Raw genomic sequence first — 24,037 nt, 5'->3', positions numbered from 1 at the left:
GCGAAATGGGGTCAAGACGCGCCCTCCCTGGGCCGGTGGAGGGGCACAGGGGCGTGGCTCAGCCCAGGGTCAGCCGCCCGGTACTAGGAATAAGACAATGGAAGTGGGGGGAGGGCCAGAGCCCCGGGAGTCCCCAGAGGTGGGGGGGAGGGGATGTCGGGAGCGGAGGCGGGGCTTCGGAAACCAGAGGCGGGGATTCCAGGGTTTGGGGCGGGGCTTGGAGGCTCCGGCATTCAGGTGAGTGGGCGGGGCTTGAGGTGGATGCGGCGAATAGGGTGGCTAGCTGTGGGCGGGGCTTCCAGGGCGAGGCGGGGCTTTGTGGTGCCGATAGGTCAGTCCCGAAGCAGTGGGCGGGGGCCGGGCTCGGAGCCAGGAGGGCGGCCGAGGGCTGGGACGGGTAGTGGGCGGGGCTCAGGGGAGCTGCCGTTCCGGTTTTAAGGGGCTCCCCGGGGACTCTCTGAGGGGCGGGGATGTAGCCCCCGCGGAGCCCAGCAGGTCAGTGGGCGGACTCTAAGAACACCGCCCCGGGTTATGAGGAGCGGTGGGCGTGGCTCGGGGGCGCCCGTGGGTGTGGCGCTCTGGGCGCTGAGATAACCAGTGGGCGGTGGTGCTCCGCGGGCTCACCTGCATCGCTCGGCGCGACCGGAGGGGGCGTTAGGGAGAGCCCGGCGCGGCTCGGACGGTGGGAAGCGCACTTCCCAGCCGGAAGTGGGCGTGGCTCGCCGCAGCCCGGCGACTCTGGTTGGGCGCGGCCCGTCGCGGGGGCGGAGCCTGCGTGCGGCGGCGGGGGCCGTGGCGGCTGCCCGTGCCCCTCCCCCGCGCGGCGCTCAGTGCCAGGCGGCAGGCGACAGCGGTTGGAAGCTTCGCCGGGCTGTGCAGCGGGGACTTCGGCGGCGGCGGCGCCTCAGGCACCTCGGTCCTGGTGAGCAGCGCGCGCTCGGCGGGGCCGCTTGGGAGCGAGGCGGGCGGACCTGTTCTCTCAGCGCGTGCGGCGTCGGCTGACAGGAGCCGGCGGGGCGTGGGGAAGGGCCGGGCGTAGGGGGGGTGGGCTGGGGCGTGCGCGCGGGGTGCGGGTCTCTGGGCCGGGGGCTCGCCCTGGCCAGTGTGCAGGGCGTTGGGGTCGGGGCTGCTGCCCGAGGCTCGGGGCCTGGGAAGAGGGAGTTGGGGACAGAATCGCTTGGCCTGGGGAGAGTGAACCCTGGTCCCTGTGGGGAGGAGACAGTCTAGGGGAGGCTTTTTGGGGGCCGGAGCCCACCTGGCCGGGTGAGGAGCCGCGGGCCGAGTGGGGACTGGGCTGGCGGAGGAAGGTTGTCGGGGGTCAGGCACCCGTCTGGTTGGGTGGGGTCTTGGGTGGGGAGGGCCTGCTGGAGGCTAGGGCGCAGAGCCCGGGGGCTCCGGGGCTGGAGGCGGACTTCGAGCGGCCCTTGGGAGCGAGCGGGTGGGGGGTAGGCAGGGTCCGGGTTCCAGTGTGGCCGGGGCGAGCCGGGCCCAGCCTGAGAGGGGCGGGGGTGACTCTCCGGCCTGGGGGTTGCCTGGCTTGGGGTGAGAGGCTAGCTCTGGGCTCTGAAGATCTGGGTTAGGGGTCGGGAAGGGCGGAACAGGCCAGAGCTGGAGTAATGTGGGTGGGGGCGGTTTGGGAAGAGGATGAGCCCAGAGGTGGGAGCCGAGGGCTGGGACTGGCGGCGGGGTGGCGGGGGGGGGGAGGGGGGCAGAGAGGAAGAATGAAGCGGGAATGCTGCAGGGTCGGGGGCCTGGAGCGTCTGAGTGAACGGGGTGATTCCGAGCTGTGCGCCCCCAATAGCGGAGCAGCTAGAGCCACTGGCGAGGGACGCGGTGGAAAGGAGCGAGGTGCAGGTGGGGCTCCGCTGCGCTTAGGTGACCGAGGATGAGGTCAGCCGTGGAGGGTGGAAGCGCAGGAACCGAGGTCTCCCGCCCGTCTGCACCGGCGCCCGCACCTCGGCTCTCGGCCGCTCAGACGATCTGAATGCGTTGGGGGAAGTGGCCGGCTGCGGGGAGCTGAGAAGAAAGGGGCTTCCTCTCGGAGAGAGGCGCTGGCCCTGCCATCCTTTTTTGGGAGTGTTCAAAGGGTTTTTGATGGCTGGAAAAGGAAACGTAGGGCTTTACTGCGCGGCCGTTTAGAATCACATCCTATATTTGGCCTTAATGTAGGCTGCCCTTGTTTTGTGGTGTCTGAAGTCCTCGCTCTACATGTTGCAAACGTGGGATTTGGTGTGAGAAGCAAATTGCAAGTTGTTCGTCTCCTCCAGGACAGCAAGATAAAAAGGCCCTTCTTACCTCTAAGACATTGAGAAAGAATTGAACATAGTGCGTGTTTATTTAAATTGGTCCCGGGCGGCGAATATAGCGCTTTTGGAAATAGTCATCACAAAATATTAGGCTCTCTTACTGGGCCTTCCTGCCGGGCTTTATATTCTAAAACTGCACTTGTTGGGATCTTAGTCATTCTGTATAATAATGCATTTCATTGTCCTTATCTGGCAGAACTCTCTCCTGACACCAGGGCCTGCTAGAATAGTCAGAGACGTCATTAAGTGTAAGCAGTTGCTTTGTACCGCCTGTTCAGTTGTGAAGGCAAATAGATATATGTTTATAGTACTTCTTTTTCTGCATTCCCTGTAAAACTGAAGGAATTGGAAAAATATATTTTGGACTTAATTCTGTGTATTTCAGAAAAGTAATTTAAGGAAACTAATTTTTTTGGCTTGGAGGTAAATTTCAGAGTCGCAAGTGTTTGGATATAGTAACCTTTGGGTCCGAGAGATTGCATAAATAAATAGGGGGGAAAGTAGAATAAAACTGGAAATTGTGTTTTATGTAGGTCTTGAAGGGCAGGCAGTATTTTGTGGTAGGCGATAGTCCTGTGTACTGAGGATTGAACAAAGATTGGTATAAAGGTCGGGTACACACGTTTTGGACAAATCTGGAATGCGCCCTGTGTGTATTTGTTTTTGATTATTTGTGGAAGGTACAGTAAAGCATGATGAATTTTAATAGACATGAATGAGATATCACTGCACACAGCATTGGATTTTTCATGATCATTTGTTAGTTTACCTGCAGATTGCACAAATCAGCATTTATGTCTATTACTTTATATATAGTTTAGGATTAGATTTAGGGTTGAGAAATAGCACTTTTTATTTACTTCTTTATTTATGTATTTTTTAATCCTTTTCTGAGGCTATGTTTTTACTGATTTGAGAGAGAGAGAGAGAGAGGGAAACATGGATCCATCGATGATTGGTCGACTCCTGCATGAACCCCAACTGGGGGATGGAACCTGCAACCTGAGTATGTGCCCTGACTGGGAATCGAACCCGGTCAACTGAGCCACACTGGCCAGGGCTAGAAATAACAGTTTTAAGACACTGTTGGGTTATTTTTCTTATTTAAGTTTAATGCTTAATGCATCTGCCACTTTTGGGACCCACTTCAAACAGGAGGAGGAGCATCACTCATGCCTATGGAATGGAATGTTCAAGGGGATAAATGATCAGTTCTTAGTTATGTAACTGGGAATGGGAGATTCAATTTTTTATGGTGGCAAATTATTTCTAAATACTTTGATTTGCCTCAAACTGGTGTTATAGAAACATACTATTAACTGGGCTGTTTTATCTTTGACTTCTATTTCAGAGGTAAAACAGTAGTAAATTTGGGTACCTCTTCCATATTTAGGGTACAAATTCAAGTGCTTTATATCCATTTGATGAGTTCCTTGTGTTATCCTGAGTTATGAACTTTTTTCTGACACTTGTATGTCTTTTTAAACTTAAGATGCCCTTTCTGTATTAAAACATGGAAATCGTCATGAATATTTCAGTATGACCTAGTACCTAGAATGTTAAGTAATAGAATCTCTCTGGGTTTTCATTGCCCTAGTTCAGATCCTTTAAAGTGAGTGAACAAGATTATATACTCCTCTTTGAGACCTTATTTTGTATTTTAACAGTGCATAATGGAATCTTTTTTGTTTTATAACCGCTTGTTGAGATATAATTCATATACCATACAATTCACCCATTTAAAGTGTACAATTCATTGGTTTTTAGAATACTCACAGAGTTGTGCATTCATCACTACAATTGTAGAATATTTTCATCAGCCCAAAAAGAAGCCCCATACCCATTAGCAGTCCCCCTGCCTTATTCTCCTCCCTTCCCTCCTCTAGGCAACCACTAATCTACTTTTTGTCTCTGGATTTGCTTATTTTGGACATTTCATATAAGTGGAATCATATGATGTGGGGTCTTTTGTGTCTGTCTTTTATTAAGCATAATGTTTTCAAGGTTTATCTGTGTAGTAGCATCTATCAGTACTTCACTTTTTTTCTGTGATTGAATGACATTACACTGTATGGATATACCGTATTTTGTTTATCCATTCATCAGCTGATGGACATTGGGTGATTCCCCTTTTTTGGTTATTACGAATAATGTTGCTATGAACATTCATTTACAGGTTTCTGTATGGACATACGTTTTCATTTTTCTTGGGAATTGCTGTGTCATGTTGGCCACTCTATGTTTAACTGTTAGAGGAACTGCCAGACTGTTTTCCAAAGCAGCTACACCGTTTTACAATCTCACCAGCAGTATATAAAGGCTTCAGTTTTTCTACATCCTTGCTAACACTTGTTATTCTCTGACTTTTTGGTTTTGGCCATCCTCCTGGGTGCGAAGTGGTATCTCATTGTTCTTTTTTGTGCTTTTTTTTTTTTTTTTTTAAATATATCTTTATTGATTTCAGAGAGAGGGAGGGAGAGAAAGAGATAGAAACATCAGTGATGAGAGAGCCATTGATCTGCTGCCTCCTGCATATCCCCTACTGAGGATTGAGCCCACAACCCAAGCATATGCCTTGACTGGGAATTGAACTGTGGTCTCCTGGACCATAGGTCAATGCTCACCTGCTGAGCCACACCCTGTGGACTCATTGTGGTTTTGATTTGCATTTCCCTGATGGCTCCAGCCTTATGATGTGTCCAGCACCTTATGTGATTAGTGGGCATTCCTATATATTTTTTTGCGATATGTCTATTCAGATGCTTTCCTCATTTTAAAATTGGGTTATCTTTTCAAGATTAAAAAAATTGATTTTTAGAGAGAGAGGAAGGGAGAGGGAGAGAGAGAGAAACATTGATGTGAGATTGATGTATCGGCTGCCTCCTGCACGGATTAAGCCAGCAACTGGGGCATGTGCCCTTACTGGGAATCAAACTGGCAACCTTTCAGCATACAGGACTGTCCCCAGCCAACTGAGCCACACCGGCCAGAGCAATGTAACATTTCTTTTCACCTTCTTAATGGTGTCCTTTGAAGCACAAAAGTTTTTAATTTTGGTGAAGTCCAATTTATGCATAATGGACTCAAAATTGATACTAATGCAGTTAGGAATTATTTAGACCTTAAATCATATTCTTATCAATGTTTTGATTATTTAAATTAAAAGCCAAAGGTGAAAGGGTTAGGGAAAGATTTGAATTAGTCCTAGAAAGAGTACATCAGGGAACAGTGTCATTCTGCTGTTTAAGTCCTTTAGTCATCTCTCGCCCCTTTGTCTATGATTAAAGTTCAGACTTCTTATTGTGGCTATGGGTTGAGGCATCTGTGCTTTCAGCCTGCCTTATCCCTCACTACTCCCCTTAGGTTTTTATCCCTGCTGCTACTCCCTGAAACATCCCAGCCTTCAGATCTTCTTGGGAAGCGCTTACTATTCTGCCGCCTTTCCACTTGCCAAATCCCACTTATCCTTTGGGATCCTCTGTGAAACCTTACTTGTTCTCACAGGCAGACATTGCCCCTGCCCTCGTGCATCATACGTTCATCACTCCTGTCTTCTATAAGGATCTAGACCTGAACTCCAGCTTACAGTCTTGAGAGGTGCCTTCTCATAGAAGGTGGAACGCGCGAGAGAGGTTCATGTGGAAGGCAGACCAGATTCTCTTGCTCACAGCTCAGTCTCCAGGGCCTGCTGGGTATGCGCTGAGCGAATGATTATTGAATAAAGTTAACTGGAAAGATCTCGCGGCCAGTGGGTTTCGCTGGTTCTTATTCATGGCTTTGTTGCCTGTGTTAGAGCAACACAAAGGGCAGAGGTAATTCCCCTCTGCCTTTCTGGCATCCAAGTCTAGTTTGCTCAGGTTGTAAAACTGAGTGTTTGAAACATTTTCCTGAGGGCAAAACATTATCGTCCAGGTTCTTTCCCTCTAATGAACAGAAATGACTGGCCCACAGCCTGTTCTCAGTAGGGCAGATGGCCAGGGGACACATTTAGTTTGGTACGTTCAGCCACACCAAACACTGCAGGCCAGCCCTGATGGTATCGAGTTGTCTGCTGGAACTACCCCTGCAGCCTGATAAAGGTTGTGTAAACTGGGTTGTAAGGACACGTACTTTCCTCCTTTTCATTCTTTTGTTCATACTCTCGCTTCTCCCAGAGCATCTGACTCAAGTAGTAGTCTTTAGATATATTTTGTGTTATGTTCACTTTTATTACTTTAATTAAAAATACTTAATTTCTTCCTGAGAATTAGGAGAAACTAGTTGGCCATTTGGGGTATATTTTCTGCTTTAGGTTCATTGAAGTAGTTGGATTGTGGCAAGGTAGTAAAGAAGAGAAGAAAAATACCTTATATAGTTTCTTGCTCTAAGAGAGTTTTGTATTTAGAGAAACTGAGGCAACGAGGAGTACAGGCCTTCAGAACCAGACTGAGCTGGGTTTTACTCTTCCCTCCCTCCCTCCCTTTTGAAAAAATATTTTTTACATTGATTTTTATGGAGAAAGGAATGGAGTGGAGAGAGGGAAACAGTGATTTGGGACATCCTTTAGCTGCCTCCTGCAGGCCCCCTACTGGGGCTCAAGCTCACCACCTGGGCATGTGCTCTGACCCAGTTGGAATGGAACAGTCGACCTTCCTGTGCACGGGAAGATGCCCAACCAACTGAGCCACGCAGGCCAGGGCTGGGCTCCATTTCTTAGTTAACTGGGACTCTGCCAGTTACCTCACCTCCCTGAGCCTTAGTTTCCTCTTTTGCAATATGGGGATGTTAATGGCTATCTTGCTGGGTCATTGTCAACATTAAATGAGGAAAAGTGTGTAAAGTGCCTAAGAATGAGCAGCACTGAATAAACTTGTGTTCCCTCGCGCTTCACTCATAAATGTCTGTTAGTGAATGGAACTGTGGAGCGTCTAATAGAGTGGGTTTCATACATTTTATTTCTGATGTTAAGCTATTTGTGTATGGCTTCCCACTCCCACCTCAGCATTTTAGACCTTGAATCAACGTTGAATCACTTAAGAGGGGAAAAAAGTGTCTAATTTTAGGATAGGAAGGAAGGTGGTAAAAATGACGTAGTGTTTTGCCATCTATCTGAATTGGAAATGTCTGTACAGACAAGCCTCTCTTATTCAGGCCTGTGCTTGTGTTCAGTATGTCTGTGTTTGTCTATCTATTTTAAGGGAAAAACTTTAGTTCCTGGCAAACCATGCATCTTAGGGTGTGAAAGGAGATTGCACTACAGTGTATGAGATACTCATCTAGTTATAATGTAAATGACAGCATTGCGATAAAGTGTAATATTCTGTGTGGGGAAAAGGCCACTGTAGTAGTTTCATTAGATGTTAAATTAAGCCTGTCATTTGAATCTTACATTAATAACAAAGGCAGTTCTCCTGTTTGCCACAGTAAAGAAAAATTAAATCAAATTGATGCACAGAGAGAGAGAAACTGGAATATAAATGGGAGTAGGAAGCTTGTATTTTGTAGGACTGAAGGCAATAATTTCACAGTACAACATGTTTATTTTCCCCCTTTGTTCATGCAGTTATCTACATTTCTTTTTTTTTTTTCTTTTTTTAAAATATGAGTAACGAATTATATTTTAGTACCAGTATCTCAACCATCTTTTAAAAAATATATCATTTTAGAGGGGTTGGGAGATTATTTCTCAGGTCTAGAGGTTCTTGAAGCTCTGTGACGATCATCTGTAGACCTTTATAGATATAGCTGCCTGGGCTCGAGCTCCTTGGTGACTCTGAATCACAGCTAGAGTGGGAAGTACCTATCTGGTCTTACAGTTAAAGGGACTCTGGTCACAGAAGCTTGAGAAACTTGCTCAAGATCAGGAACTTAACTGTCCCTTCCCCTCTCCCCGAGCCTCCCTCTACCTTGTTTCCATGAGCAGTGTGAATTTGTTTTTATAGTTGGTAATTTGGGTTTATAGTATAGTGTGGATTAAAAACCTTTTTTTTATTTTTGTTTTTTTTTACAGTGTGAACTTGATATTGGCTTTCCCTTTCTTCAGTCTTATAATCTTACTATTAGTAAGCGGTGGTTGTAAGGACTTATCTAAACTGTTTCAGAGACCAATTAATATTGCAGAGAAGCCACTGCATTGTGTGTTGCCAGAATAATTGGCATCATGAGGTCATTTGTATATGCAAGCACGAAGTTTGACAGGAACAACATAGGTCCATTACTAAATAAACTGCACCGATTGTAACAGACATAATGAAAATCCCTCAGGATTAGCTGAAGTTGATCATTGCTTTACAGTGTGGTCATTCTGTCTCTGTGGGACCAAGACAGACTGGGAATCCAGGCACGTGGCAGTTTGGGGTAAGAGCCTTTTTGACCCATTGTGGAATCAGATGTGTGTCCACATGTTCTGACAGCTGCTGAGATCTTTATCCTGGCTTAACAAAGCCGTGGGTTTTCAGTTTCGTGAAAGGCCATAGCACACTTGGGAAAGGAAGTGTTGGGAGAGGGAAACCTTTGGGGGTGTATTTTCTACTGACACTGTGGGGGTTCTTGACAAAATTCACAAGCACCCCTTCCTTAAGACAAATGTTTAATCACTATTATTTACTTACTTCATATGAAAGACACTTAAATTCCTTTTCATAATGGTCAAGCATTCTTTTCTAGTTAAAGATTCTAATTCCTTTCATTCTTAGGAACTTAAAGAATTGAGGCTGATTTATTAATATAAAAACTCAAATGCTGCCTGAGTGGTGACTGAGAAACACATATAAACTTGAGCTATCATCTCCATTAAGCAGAGGATTTATTAGGAGACTAGTCACTTTACAAGCTAGATGGTGAATTAATTTTGTGGTTAGTAGTGTCTTTAGCGTAACATTGTCATCTTAGTTTTTCTTGGCAAGCAAGAGAGAGCTTGGAGCCAGCGAGTGCTAGCCATGGCTCTTTAGGGGTGACAGTTAATAAGATGTGTGTTGTCTGTTGTAGAAGTAATCTTCCCTTAGGCTCTTTCTCTTATGTGGGCCACTGTTGCTTTACAGTGCTACTATAGGAGAAGGTAAATTGGAAGTTTAGTGGGCTTTTTTTTACCTGGTTTGATCTTACGCAATATAGAGATATCTTGCGTGCACTGGGCTGAGTTACACTGTCAAGTGGAACAAATGATGCATCTTACCTGCAAAGGATAGTTGTGAACCATGTGGTTTTCTAAAAGTGTACAGTTGAAGAACCTAGATGCAGTTTCTGTTTTGGAGGCGGTGTGTACATTCAGCCCCCAACCCAGGATTGGGTTATGATCCAAAGACTAACTCAGTTATTTGGAACTCAGATGGCATCTTTTGGTGTAGATTCAGTATTACAAGTGGTGAGTCAGTTCTCAGCCTCCACTGAAGAAATCTGTTTCATTCACAGCACAGCATTTGAAAGTGTTAAACATGGTGATAATGGGATTCTGGATCTTGGGAGCAGGGTGTGTTTTGTTCACTGCTGTATTTCCAGCTCCTAGAACAGTGCTTGGCACACAGTCAGTGCTCAGTAAATGTTAGTTGAATAATTAAATTTCAGTTTTACATGATCCAGTTGTGGTAGAGATTGTCAGTCTTCCATTTTCCTAGAAGATGAAGGGAATAAAAACAAAGTTTTCGATGGTGTAGGACTGCTAATTGTAAACATTTGCTTATTAAATTTTTTTGTGGTAAGCTAACATCATAATTTTCATTATAAATAGATATTAGCAAAATGTGTATGTACACATTTCTTTATTGAAGCGTTTTATTTGCAAAGCAAATTTTGGAGTTCTGATTATTTAAAGCGTGAATTCTGATGAAAAACTGAGTGATGTTACATTTTGTTGCTTAATTGCAAATTTACTTAACTGACTTCTTGAATAAATTGAAAATGTTGGTAGCATGGAGTTTCTTAGGGCTTTGATATTATAGTCCAGTTAGCAACTTTGACTTTAGAAAGAATCAGTGAAGCCACATCCTAGTGGAAGCATGCTTTCATCCTGAGAGTTTTTGTCAAAGTAGATAGGGGGAGAACCATACTTTTTATCAAGATGAGAATTTAAAGTTAAAGTAGCCATTGAACAGCGGAGTTTCCCTTTACCATCTTTCTCCTCCTCTTCAGTTTCTCATCTTTTAATGCCTTGACGGACTGGAAAGTGTCATTGTCCCACTTGATGGTTTGTCCTGAGGGGGCTCTAGGGCCAACACCAGAGGAATCAAAGGGCAGGTCTCAGGTCATTTGGGTGGCTCCTGGAGCTCCAAGGATTCAGTATGATTGGATTGATTTTGACTTGAGAAATTGAAAAGAACTGAGTAAGTTAAAATAGGATGGATTACTTGTGCACCGTTTCAGTTGCTGAATGGTCTCATCATTGAGGAATTTATTTGTGCACTTATTAAAATTTCAAAAATGACAGGTTTTGGTTTAAATCATGTTAGTGATTGATGTTGTGATAAGTGATCACAAAAAAAGAATTGTTTTTGTAATTGTGTGTTTGTGTGTATGCTTTATTTCTGGTAGTTTTTATTATTTTATTTTAATTTTTATTGATTTTTAGAGAGAAAAGAGGGAAGAGAGGGAGAGAGAGAAACATTGATGTGAGAGGGACACATCGATCAGCTGCCTCCTGCATGCCCCCCATCGGGGATTAAGCCCGCAACCCGTGCATGTGCCCTAACTGGGAGTCGAACTGGCAACCTTTCAGTGCACAGGACGACTCCTACCAACTGAGCCATACTAGCCAGGGCTTTCTGGTAGTTTTAGATATTACAAAAAGTATTTATTTGGTTGTAACTACATTTTCCCCAGTGAATTACATTCTTACAGTTTCTTGCATTGTGTTGTAGATACCGATATTCTGTGGTTTCTTGGTATTTTTCCCCCTTTAAAAGAAAGATTTGTTGATAAGGAAATAGTTTGTGATGTTATCAAAAAGGATCAGACAGACAAAATGATTTGTCCTAAGTTGCAGTAACATTTTAAGAGGTATACTTTCCTGTTTCTGTAGGATGTCTGAAAATTCTGGAAACATAGGGAGATTTTTATTTTAAACAGTGTTAGTTTCATTTTCAAACAGCATGCTCAATATGTTTACCTTTAAGCTCCAGGCATCTTGCTTGGCAAACTTCCTTAATTTTTAGGCCACAGATCTAGTTATTAATCTGAAAAGGTACAATAAGTAATTTAAATATTTCACCTATGTTTTTACTCTTTTTCAGACACCTACTTGTAAAGAGAAGGCTCTTTGGCACTCACAGTAGTGGTTCTTTTCCCAGATTATTGATTCTCTCCCCATGTACTTTATCGTTCCAACATTTGTCCCAGCCACACATGAATGTTTGTGTGAATATTTGACTATGGTATGTCTCCTCCAGTAGACTGTGAGCTCTGTGAGAGCAAGGGCCAGGCCTTCTTGCTCCCCATTGTGTCTTCAGTGTAGAGTATAATGCCAGGTACGCGGTCAAAGCTCAAATAATTGAATGTTCAGTAAATGAGTAATGAATGATTGGGATTAAAGACCTCTTCAGCATTCACAGATGAGTGTACATGTTATATGTATAACCCTATGGGTGCTAGTAGCTAATTCGGTTCTCAGTGAATTGTGTGTTTTATCAGGGGGATGTGGATTGGATCCCAGTGAAAGAAGCATGCCCTATAGGTCTTTGGGCTTAGAAGTTATTTATATTTTAGTTCTCCCATTTTATAGAGAAACCAACAATCATGGGACCAAAGTGATTCAGTGGGTAGGTGTTTGTGTCAGGACAAACTTGTGTCTGACATTCAAGCCAGAGTTTTTCCTACTGTACCTTACCATTCCCTTGAAGCGTTGTCAAGAGTATGTGTTTATTTAATCAGTTTGCCCACAGTATAAGGTATTAAAAAGGGAAGACTGAAATTCTTCAGGTGAAGTTACTTTGCTTTTGACTTTGCTAGTTTTGCCTATGATTAGCCTTATGAGTGTCTTTATAAAAATGCCTTAAAACAACAACAACAAAAAGACCTGGGAGTCCAGTAATTTCATTTCCTGGTATAAGACTATTGCCAAAGTATTAAACTTTTATTCCAAGAGAAACTCCATCTGATTAAGTAGTGGAAACAGACTTAGCAAGTTTGAACAGTCATATACAGTGTGCTTTTTACCAGTCATTGATAAGAAAAGTAGGTCATCAGTATAGAGAGTATTTTGAAACACATTCATCATTAATTTTTAAGTGAGATTACTGTGTCAGTCATGTCTGTAAAAGTTCTGCAGTTGGTATGAGAACTCTTGGGATTAATTTGTCTCTTTGAAGAGAGAGGCGGAGTTCAGCTTCTGAGTCTAGTCTCCTGTGGTGCACTTTACGGAGATGACTGCAATCTCAGATGAATATACACAGTTCCACAGTGTTCTCTGGGCAGATAGTGTCTACCTCTGTCTCTGTGATGGAGGTTTCTTCAGTCCTGCTCATTTAATTTTTTTAAAATTTCAGCTTTATTGAGGTGTTTAAAGTGTATATCATGGTAATTGGATATATGTATATAGCTCATTTCATTTCTTGTCAGACTTCATTTTTAGCGGTCATTTTTCATAGCTTCACATTCTATTCAGTGTTTACGTTGATGTCAGGTGGTCCCCAGCTTTTCTTTGTAACAAGTTCCTAAAATGAGTATAAAATTGTAAAATGTAGAAGTTGGGGTTCTCTTCTTAGAAAGCTTTAAAAAGTATAAACATCATCATTCTACCTCTCCTTTTAGAAACTGTCATTGATTATATATTTCCAGAGTTTTATGCATGTCCTTTCATGTTGTTGTTTTGGATAGTTGAGTACATAGGCCTAAGGGTTTTCAATCAGAGTAGGTTTGGCCTGCCTAATGCTCTCTGTTGTTTGTCTCAGTATATTTGAATACTTACAGCCAGCTTCTGTGTTTTGATTTTTCCATGTTTTTTGTGAGCAAAATGCAATTTCATGTTTAAAAATTGCACAAACAGGCTGAGCAGAACCGTGAATTGTTGAGGCAGCACCCCCATGAAAGAGCTCTGAGTGGCACTCTTGGCTGATGTGGGAACGCCAAATTGTAGGTATGACAGGGAGTTTATCATTGAAAAACTATGAAAGTTCAGAGGGTGGGAAATTGAACTGTCCTTTACTTTGTGGTTCGAGATCATTGTGTCTCTCTCAGAAGTCCTTTATCTTTGGCAAGTCACATAATGTCTCTGGGCTGAAAATGAAAGGTCTTGAATTGATGAGTTTTAGAACCCTTTCCACTCCAGGCTTCTGTGAGGACTCAGCCTGGATGCTTTATGGTAGATCTTACTTGCATTTGCTTGTCTTTTGTTCCTAGAAACATTTAAAAAAAAAAAGGTATTGGGTTATTAAGTTGAAACAAAGGGCATTTATAATTGGTATGTCTCATTATTGGCATCTTACCTATTACCTGGATGCATAATGGGATGATACTCTTTGGAATTTTCCGCCTTCTTTTTTTTAAACTTGTCTTTCCCCCCCTCCCCCCCATTTGTTCTTACCATTCTTGGTGTCATGATAAATTGAAACAACGTCAAGGCTGTTCAATACTTGCAGTCAGTTGTCTTAAGTGGTCAGCAGTTTTCTAAGAAAAAACATTTTTCCCCCAACACCTCAATGTCATCAATGGAGTGCAAATCCTTTTCAGCCATAGCTGTTGTATATGAGGTCTGTTGCATGTCTGACTTTTCTGCTGTGTTTTTACCAGAAACTGCATTGTGGTCTTTTTTTTTTCCTTTTTAAGACAACTTCTATTAAAGTAGGTAAATTAGGCATTTTTTTTCTTGGAATGTGTTGTATGAATCTGTTAATTAAGGAAATGGATGCAGCGAAAATGACTTGTTAAGGTGAATTCTTCAAATGTCACTTGTAGGTTTTGTTTAAGAAAATTCAGTAAAGCTCAGACAAATCACATCCAGAAATGATGAATGTTGAATTTTTGTATTTAATCATAGTACCTCCCATATTTGCTTTGAGTGTCTGCTCTTTTGTGAATGTGTATTCTGTGTAGGCTTACATTTCTAACTTGTTAAAAGGAATTTTTTGCTGTATGGATTGCCATTTATTATTTTTTATTAGTATTTTTAAATATATCTTTATTGATTTCAGAGACAGGAAAGGAGAGGGAGAGAGAGACAGACAGAAATATCAATGATGAGAGAGTCATTGGGAATCGAACCTTGATCTCCTGGATCCTAGGTCGATGCTCAACTGCTGAGCCACCCCCAGCCGGGCTGGATTGCCATTTAAATAGCTGAGTTTAGCACATTTGTTGCCCCATTGGTTAGTTTACTTGCCATGTTCTATTAAATAATGTATCTAATCTCTTTCACATTAAAAAGTGCCTGCCATGAAAGCAGCAGCTTGGGGGGAACGTGTTCTTCTCCCATTGGGATATTCTGGAGTTTTCCTATGGTCCTGGCTAGGGAACCTTGTGTCTAGTGAGCACTTGAGTAATTGGTGCTCTGGAATGGTCTCAGCAAATGCGCCGAGCAGGATTTTGCTACTAGTAGGGGTTTTCCTATATGTGTTCCTAGCAGGATGTGTTTCCTTTCATATGAACCATAGAAGTACATCTGCTGGGATCTTTAAACAGATAACTTCTCAATAAACAAGGAAACGTCAAAATTGTGGTCATTTTTTTGAGATTGATGGAAGTAGATAGAATAGAGAAAATGTGGTAACATTTGCTCAGGTGTTTTGAGTGTTATGAACACCCTGTCTTGTATATATTTTTTCCTCCTAACACCCAACACATTTCTTATGTATGGTCTATGAAATAAATTTTCTGTGTATAACTTGACTTGGCAGTTCCAGATCTAAGGTCATGAAGATTTACTCCTATGTTTTTATAGCTGTTAATAGTTATGTCTTTGGTGCACTTTGAGTTAATTATTTTATATGGTGTGAAGTCAGGGTCCAACTTATTTTGTATGTGGTTATCTAGTGATCCCAGTACCATTTGTTAGAAAGACTAATCTTTCCCCACTGAATGGTTTTGGTACCTTGTCAAAAGTCACTTCACTAAAGATACCTGAATTTATTTCTGGACTTCCAATTCTATTCCATTGATATATATATGCCTGTTCTTGTTCTAATACCTCAGTGTCTTGATTTCCATTGCTTTGTAGTAAGTTTTATAATCAGGAAGTATGAATCATCCTAATTTGTTCTTGTCTTTCAAGGTTGTTTTGGCTACTCTTGAGTCCCTTGCAGTTCCATATGAATTTTAGAATCAGTTTATCAGTTTTCATGAAAGAGTTAGCTGGGATTCTGATAGGGATTGCATTGAATCTGTAGCTCAGTTTAAGTATTGTCATTTTAATGTTAAGTCTTCTGATCCATGAACACAAGATGTCTTTACATTTAATTGTGTCTTTAATTTCTTTCAGCTGTAAAGTTTTGCAGTTTTTAGTACAAGCATATCTCAGAGGTATTGCAGGTTTACCAATACAATAAGGTGAGTGTGGCAATAAAGCGAGTCGTAGTCTTTTTGCTGGTGGATTTTCTATATGTAAGATAATGTCATCTGCATTTGGAGACAGTTTTACTTCTTCCTTTCCAGTCTGAGTGACTTTTATTTGTTTTTCTGTTTTGTTTTTTCTTGCCTAATTACCCAGGCTAGAACCTGTAGTACATTGCTGAACAGAAATGGCAAAAGTGGACATCTTGTCTGGTTCCTGATCTTAGGGAGAAAGCATCTTTCACCATTGGATATTGTTAGCTGTGGTTTTTAAAAATCAGTTTGAGGAAGTTTCCTTCTGTTCCTAGTTCGTTGTTTTTATCATGCTAGAGTGTTGGATTTTATCAAATGCTTTTCTTTCTGTGTGAGATGATTATGTGATTTTTGTTTTTTATTCGATTGATATATGTTACATTGATTTTCAAATGTTGAACCAACCTTGCATTCCCAGGGTAAGTCCCACTTGGTCATGTTGTAGAGTGTATTTTATGTATTGCTAGATTTGGTCTGCTAGTATTTTGTTGAGAATTTTTGTGTCTATATTCATAAGACATATTTGTCTGTTTTTTTTTTTTGGTCATGTCTTTGTCTGATATTGGTATCAGTGATACTGACCTCATAAAATTAGTTTAGAAGCATTTCTTCCTCTTCTATTCTCTGGAAAATTTTGTAAAGAGTTGGTATTCTTTAAATGTTTGATAGACTTCAGGAAACTGAGGCTCAGAAAGGTTAAGTAATTTACTAATACGACGCAGAGCTAGGATTTGCATCTGGATTACCTTATGTAAAGTCCTAGGGTGATAGCAAGAGCAGACACTTTGTGTGATTAGATATGTGTGTCAGACCATACAAGGTGCACTAACATAATCTCCTGCTACACTCCCATCACCAAGTGCTCATTTAATGATCCTTCAACCTTGTATGTATTGTACCCATTTTCAGATAGAGAATCTGATACTTAAGGAGATTCATTGACTTGCCCTACTGAACCATGGCCAGGAGTAAATGGTACAGCTGTGCTTCTCACTCACAAGGCTGTTTGACTCTGGAGCCTGCCCTCTTAATTGCTTTTCTTTGTTACGTATAGCAAAAGCAGCTGTGCCACATGTGGACAGCTGAGCCCAGATCAGGTTGAACCTTGTATGTGAATGGGTTCACGATGCCCTTCAAGCTCCATGTGGACATGCCTGGCTCAGTCAGCGCAGCACTGTGGAAGCACTGACTTTTCTCACTGTCTCTGCTCTGTAGCTAACACTCTAATCCATAGTTGTAGCAAAAGAACCTGCATATCGTTCTGACTCCATGTAATTAGGATGAAAATAAGTTGTCACTCTGTGTAATACAGAAATAGCTTTTAAAAGTGTTTTAGTATGTAAGTCAGCCAGCAGATTTGTGTAATATCTTTCAATGAACACATTTGAAGAATTTCAATATGTATATTAATATTTATTAATGTTTATATTGTTGGTGAGCTTACATGATATCTAGCTTATCTGAGTGAAGAGGAAAAGTTGTCTCTTATTTCTCAAGTTAGAGGCCCTCCTCAAATGTCCATTCACATTTAAAAGGGAGGCACACAAAGCCGCCTCATGCCAGTGTGAGCGGAGGGAATGGTTGAGTGGTGGGCCTCACAGTGGGTGGTGAGACCTGATCTCCTACAAAATGGGGTGGGTGGTATCTAGACCTGGCGGCCAGTGTTCTGTGAGCCCCAGCAACAAGGGAGGCTCCACTGTACAGAACCACGTTGTCAGTGTGGCACCTGTTCATACCTGTGCTCACCTGAGCTACACATCGTCCTGCCCAGGACATGCAGCCTGGCTTCTGCTGGAGTGGGTGCGGGGAAGTCCTCTGATTGTGCTGCAGTGGAGAAGGTGATCTGGGCGTTTAGCTGCTGCTGATTTAGGTTTCAGTTTTCTTTGCAGCCCCTCTCCCACATCCCTGTCTTTGGAGACTCACAATTTCTCTTCTGAGTGCTCTGGGGTTTCCAGTGGGCCTTGGTGTTCTTTTCTGAGCCTCTCCTCCTGGGACACTCAGCTGAGCGGAGAACATTCACACTTCAGTCAGCTTTTGTTGTCACATTTGCTCTCTTCTTAGGCTCCTTTCCAGTGTTCTTTCTTTTGTCTTCTGGTGTTTATACCTGCTTTTATTCCTTGACTGTCATTTTATTAGGATTTCAGGAAGGAGTGGAGATAAATGCCATTTGTATTTCTTTTGTAAATTACCTCTTCATGGCCTTTGTGTAATTTTCTATTGGGATTTTTATGTTTTGAATTTGTAAAAACTTTATATATGAAGGATATTAACTCTGACATATGGTGCAATTCTTTGTTCTGTGTTAACTTACTTTTGAAACACTTGCTGGAAGGTACTGGTGGGGATTTGAGTTTCTGCTAACTTGTACAGATGATTGTGTAGGGAATTGGATCCTGAAACCAGCTGGCTGTACATTGGCTTTTGTATGGATGTGCTTTTCTTCTGGCTTTCACCACCTCATGGAAGCTCTTTATCGCTTCATGCTTGAGAATTATTCACACTGTTTCACAAATGAAGTACCCTGGCCAAGTGGAAGGAAATAATTGGCCATCTCCTCTACCAAGTACTCTAAATGTATGGTCCTGGTAGTGAGCTGGAAAGGTCTGGCAACAGCTGGGTGGAGGAACGTGGGTTCTCAACTGCTTGCCAAGGGTCTGTTGCCTCAGCCCAGCCACATGCCCCAGGTTTGGAGAGAGGCAACTTTTGCACATGCCATGGAAGGGTAGAAAGAGGCTCTGGTAAAAATAAATCCTCGCCCTCTGCATTTAGCAGTGGGCCCAGAGCCATGAGAAAGGGAATTAGAGGGAAGGAATTAGCAACAGCCCACCATGTGTCCCATTTGGCATGAGTGAACAGGTGTTAGCCCTCCTCTGTACATGGGGGTCAGGATGACTGATTTTCAGCTGAGTTGTCAAGGTTTGACCATATTCCAGTTCCACTTATGTTTTCTCCAGGCCCCTTCTATCCTAGCCAATGTGAACAGAATGTTGCACATTAGCAGGTAGGATAATTACATTGGATGCAGTCTAGGAAACCTCACCAGGTGGGGCCTGGTGATCTTAAAGCAGGAAGCTTTCAGTGCATGTGTCTATCAGACAACCCAGTGGAATTTGGAGTCTAAATGACCTATGAGGAAGCCCAGGAATACTACCCCTCCTCCAGGTGAATGATCAACTCTGATGTGAAAATCCATCCTGGTTTCCCTTTCCTCTCCCTGAGGTTTGCCTTTCCGCTGTCCAACTGCTACTGCCACAGTTATTCCAGGCCTTTCCAGGCCTGGTTTATTGTCACAGCGCTTAGCCTAGCACTTTGCTTTTAGCTCCTTCCTGTCTAAAATGTCTAGTATGCCACTGTCAGAGCTCTTGTCACCCTAAACGTCATTTTATCACATCACTCTCCATTTAAATCCTTGCTACTCTTTTCCGAGACCTGGCTTTTCACCTATCAGCTGCCTTAGTCAGATCCCTGATAGCACTCAACACCAGGAGTTTGGTTCCGAATTGCTCTGATTATTATGCCTGTGTTGGAAGGCTCTTGAAGACAAGGGCGGTTGCTTATATTTCTTGAATTCTCCACTACACATAGTTGGTCTTGTGGAAACACTTGTGAGCGGGCAGAGTTCTCAGACAGCAGAGTGCTGATGTCTGGGGAAAATGCTTAAGACTGAAAAATTACCTTGGCAGACTGAGGAAAAAGCCACAATATCATAGCTTTTAGGGGGAGTAGGGTTTCTTGAGCTTCAAATCTACCACATAACTTAACTTTGGAGTTTTCTTATCTACAAAAGGGGAGGATTGGAGTTACTTATCTTTCTGTTTCCACCCAATCCTGAAAGGCTAATTTTTCTTCATTCTTTACCTTGATACATTTCCTGAAATTAAAACTGATGAGCAGTTTCTGGATCTTGAATTAGGAATTTTTCATTTCTTTGTAATTCTTTCCCTGACGCATTTTCCAGTTTTCTCTGGGTATCTGCTGCTAAAGAAATTTTGAATTTGCCCTTTGGCTACTTTTTAGGAGAGGAGACAAAATGCCATACCATTCTGGTTTTTTCTACTTGAACTTTGCATTTGTAAAAGTAAAATTTTCAGTTGCGTGCATGATTTTAACATAATTTTTGTTCTTCTACAGACAAAATGAGGCGAGTGGTACGACAGAGCAAATTTCGGCATGTATTTGGACAAGCTGTGAAAAATGACCAGTGTTATGATGACATCCGGGTTTCTCGAGTGACCTGGGATAGTTCCTTTTGTGCTGTTAATCCCAGATTTGTTGCCATAATCATAGAAGCGAGTGGGGGAGGCGCGTTCCTTGTGCTCCCTTTGCACAAGGTAAGTAAGCTGACTTTGCTTTCTATTAAACACCCCAGACCATTAGACTCTGATGTAATTGAGATTTCATTCCTTGCAGTTTACAGCCACATCAGTTTTTCTCTAATAGAGAATCATTAAACAGAATGGTGACCTCTGTTCTGGGCGTGCTCTCTGTGGATGAAAAAGATTATTATAATGATGCTCTGAGCATGGGCAGGCAAGGAGGTTTATGATTTGGTTAGTAGTCATCTACTTTTCACAAACTGTGTAGTTTAAAAACATTTGTTTTTAAATGGGCAGAAATTTGTAAGATCATCTTTGTTTGTGTGAAGTCATGAGGACTGAGACTTGTTGGTTTTTTGAATGATAAGTGGGATGAGAGCTCAAGAAAAGGTCCCCAACAATGCAGATTTCAAGCCTGGATAATAGTAAGTTTCAGCATAGGATCTAAACAGTGTTAACAAGTGGTAGAAAGAAAGGATCTTTACAGAAAGGGGCTTCATGTGACCTACCTCAGGGAGTTCCCAGTACTCCCTTCTCCATGCTGGGAGCTGTCGCTGGTACTGAGGAGAAGATAGGAGATTCGTGATTTTTCTGACTCGTCTCGAATATTGTAGATAAAAATCTGTACTTGTTTTAACAGGAAATTTCAGAATCACAAATAATTGGTGGTGGCGGTGGTGGGGTGTTGCTATGATGAGAGAGAGCCTGGAGAGAGTCATTTGCTAGTTAGCTTTTGGTGAGTCCTGAGCTCTAGTGATAAAGGCTCAGTGCTGGTAAGGATGCAGGTGCTGGGTCACGTTACAGCTGTTTCCACCCTGCTGAGAACAGTGGGTCTCCCTGGGTCTGAGCCATGCCTCTGAGGGGTCCGTCTCATCATTATAGACCATGTGATTCTGAAAATGCTTACAATAAAGTGGTTTTCTGTCAAAGTATTGTTTCCCATTTCGGTGTTTTTTCCTTAGGAAAAGCTCTCACTGGGAAAACTTCCAATTCTCTTGTACTTTTTTCCCCCCTCTCAGATGCTTATGACTAACTTGTTTTATTTTAACATCTGATTTTTACTTTAGTGACTGAATTGATGTGGTATTACACAATAGGACCATTTCACTATAGAAATGGGATGGATGCCTTTGGGGAACACATTTGATAGGTGTTTTCAAATGTATCTTCTTATTGACAGAGTCATTGATATTTTAAAGGACAATTTTTTCATTAAACTTAAATTTCTACTTGAATACTTTTATTTCTGTGGAGAACATTGCTGTTTTAGTGGCAAATAATACATGACAATCTTATAACTGATTTTGGAGTAGGAGTTTGAATTTAATACCAGTTATAGTGGGTCTCCACAACTTTTAAGTTTATTTGTTCACCAGTAGCAAGGAGCATCAGGAAACCTGACCCTTTTTTTTTTAAAATATATATATGTCTTTATTGATTTCAGAGAGAGGAAGGGAGAGGGGAGAAAGAGAGGCATCAATGATGAGAGTCATTGATTGGCTGCCTCCTGCACGGTCCCGACTGGGTATTGAGCCTACAACCTGGGCATGTGCCCTGACTGGGAATTGAACCGCGATCTGGATCCTAGGTGAATGCTCAACCGCTGAGCCACACCCGGCCAGGCAAACCTGACTTTTTAGTGGTGAGTTTTAAGGTGACCAGTTGAGGAGACGGTTCAGCTTTGTCAACCAAGATAAGGCATTGGTGTACCATGATCTGTTTGGGAGTTAAGAGATTTTATTTCATCTTTTATAGACTAAGCGATAAATTTAAGACTTTTTTTTGCTTCGAAGAAATAGAACAAGCCAATTAAGAAGCCCAGAGTAAACTTTTAAATGACTAATCTTCCTTTGCATTCAGACAGTTCTCTTCAAGTTCCATATCCTCAAAAGGCTCCGTGAGTCCTTTGCTTTTACAGACCATGGGAACTGTGATTTTCATATTTATGAGGCCTGTATACAGTACCTAAGCTAACTGGATCTTACAGTTTGGTTTTCACTTGCATTAAGTGGCCTACACTTAATAAATAGATTTTAGTATTTTGTTCTTTAACCAGCTGTATAGAGATTAGGATAGAATAGATTGTTTTAAAAATGATGATATTTGGCCCTGGCCTGGTAACTCGGTTGGAGCGTTGTCCCGTGCACCAGAAGGTTACAGGTTTAGCTAGTTGCAGGTTCAGTCCCTGGTCGGGCGCATCTGGGAGGCAGCCGATCTATGTTTCTCTCTTGCATTGATGTGCCTTTCTCTCCCTTTCTTTCTTTAAAATCAGTAAATATATCCTCAGGTGAGGGTTAAAAAAAAAAAAATCATGTTTTGATGAAGTGTTGGTTTTTGGAGGAGCCTCAAGGGTCTTTATTTCCAGGCTATAATACTATCTGTGTGGCTTTGCTCCTTAAATATTAGTTTTGAAGGAGGTGACATTGGTGTAAACTAAGCCCAGTGATAGCCATTGGAACTAAGGTCAATACTTGGGGTTATTGACTTTTACAGTCTATGGGTTTACATGTACTATGTGGATTTTTGTGTATTAAAGTGTGTATTTCACCCTTGGGGTCAGTATGGTATAGAGGAAAGAACATGGGTCTAGGAATTGGGGAGTTGAAGTGGGGGGGTTCATTCCTGGCTTAGTCACTAACTTGTACTGGGACATGGATATGCCACTCCGTCTTTCTGCTCTTCCATTTCTCTGTCTGTAACATGAAGGGGTTATATAAAAGTGATTTTCTGCCTTGGAAATTCTAGATAATCTCAGAAGTGCCTCTCCTATGGTTCTCAGCTCTTGGAAGGATCTGCTATGGTGGCAGGGCTTAGCCTATAAGCCCTGAAGTGTCAGGTGACACTCCCTTTTCTTTTCTTCCTAAGACCCAGTCTCCCTGACTAGTTATTACCTCAGCTGGGCATCACTAGCTGCTGGAAAATAGAACTATGTTCCACATTGTTGAAACCTACTACCTTTCTATCTGCTGATTGCCCTCTTGATACCTTTCTACCTTATAATTTTGATATAATAATGAATACTTGAATAAGGGTCATAAGTTTTACATTTTTATGGATTTTTATACAATACTGAGTTTTTTGTTGTCTCTGACTATTTAGACGTGTTCAAGTTTGTTGACCGCCTCCAAACTGAGTGTCTCCTCGTTGCCAGCATCTCTGCCCTCTAGGAACATTTGCATCTAGTTTTCATTGTGGCCAGTTTCCTGATTTCCTCCAGAAGATTGCTGGTACTGAGGTGTTTGTCTTCTCTTAGCAGCCTTGAATGATAAATATGGTGGGGACCCCAAGTAGATGGGGAACCCATTAATTCTAATGCAGAGCTCTGCCCTGGAAAAGAGACTGCTACAACTTCAGTATTTTAGCAACTTTGAAATAGTTTTATAATAAGGGGCTGCTTTTATTTAAAAGTAAAGAAAAACCAAATTCACACATATAATATGAAGTGATGCTTGAAATCAAGATCGCAGGAAATGATGCTCTAGTTGTGTATTGGGCTCCAGTATGTGTTGATAGCCATCTGGGATTACTATAAACATTAACTTTAGATGGGTATGTTTATTTATTTTATTTTATTTTTCAATTAGGGGTATTGTTTTCAATAACTATCTCAGACTTCTGGTAATATTTCCCCCCTACTTTTTTTATTTATTTTAAGCTATAGACAGGCAGGTTGGTTTTGGTGATGCTGTGGGGGCTTTCTGTGCATATTAATATTAAATATGCATGTATTGATCTTAAGATGTATTGTGACACTTTCAGAAAGGCTCCTATTTAAAAATATTGTCTGCCATGAATTTCTCTTCAAAGCTAGTTAGTGTTAGTAGTAAATAGGGTTTATTATTGCAGCCTCATGAGGCTTGTGGTTAGGTTCTGGGAGATTCATGGTCTCTGTCTTCCAGGACGTAAATTAAAAATGGAGTGAGTAGTAGG

General features: G+C 42.2%; 1 protein-coding gene across 2 annotated transcripts in view; it reads left to right on the top strand.

The window, feature by feature from the left end:
* The first annotated feature begins 883 nt into the window (after positions 1-883).
* CORO1C (coronin 1C) overlaps positions 884-24,037 on the top strand; it is a 60,199-nt gene continuing 37,045 nt past the window's right edge. The window contains exons 1-2 of one of the 2 annotated variants that reach the window (XM_087828745.1): positions 884-922; positions 19,923-20,122. In XM_087828745.1, coding sequence (XP_087684871.1) covers positions 19,928-20,122 — 195 coding nt within the window. In that variant the 5' untranslated portion in view covers positions 884-922; positions 19,923-19,927. Of the gene's footprint in view, positions 923-18,898; positions 18,954-19,922; positions 20,123-24,037 lie in introns of those variants that run through there. The other variant, XM_016208743.2, reaches the window with a different exon arrangement.

This window comes from Miniopterus natalensis, chromosome 20 (assembly GCF_054644295.1).
Source record: "Miniopterus natalensis isolate mMinNat1 chromosome 20, mMinNat1.hap1, whole genome shotgun sequence".
Taxonomy (NCBI): domain Eukaryota; kingdom Metazoa; phylum Chordata; class Mammalia; order Chiroptera; family Miniopteridae; genus Miniopterus; species Miniopterus natalensis.
Note: the sequence above shows the minus strand (reverse complement) of the source record. Positions and strands in the feature narration are given on the sequence as shown.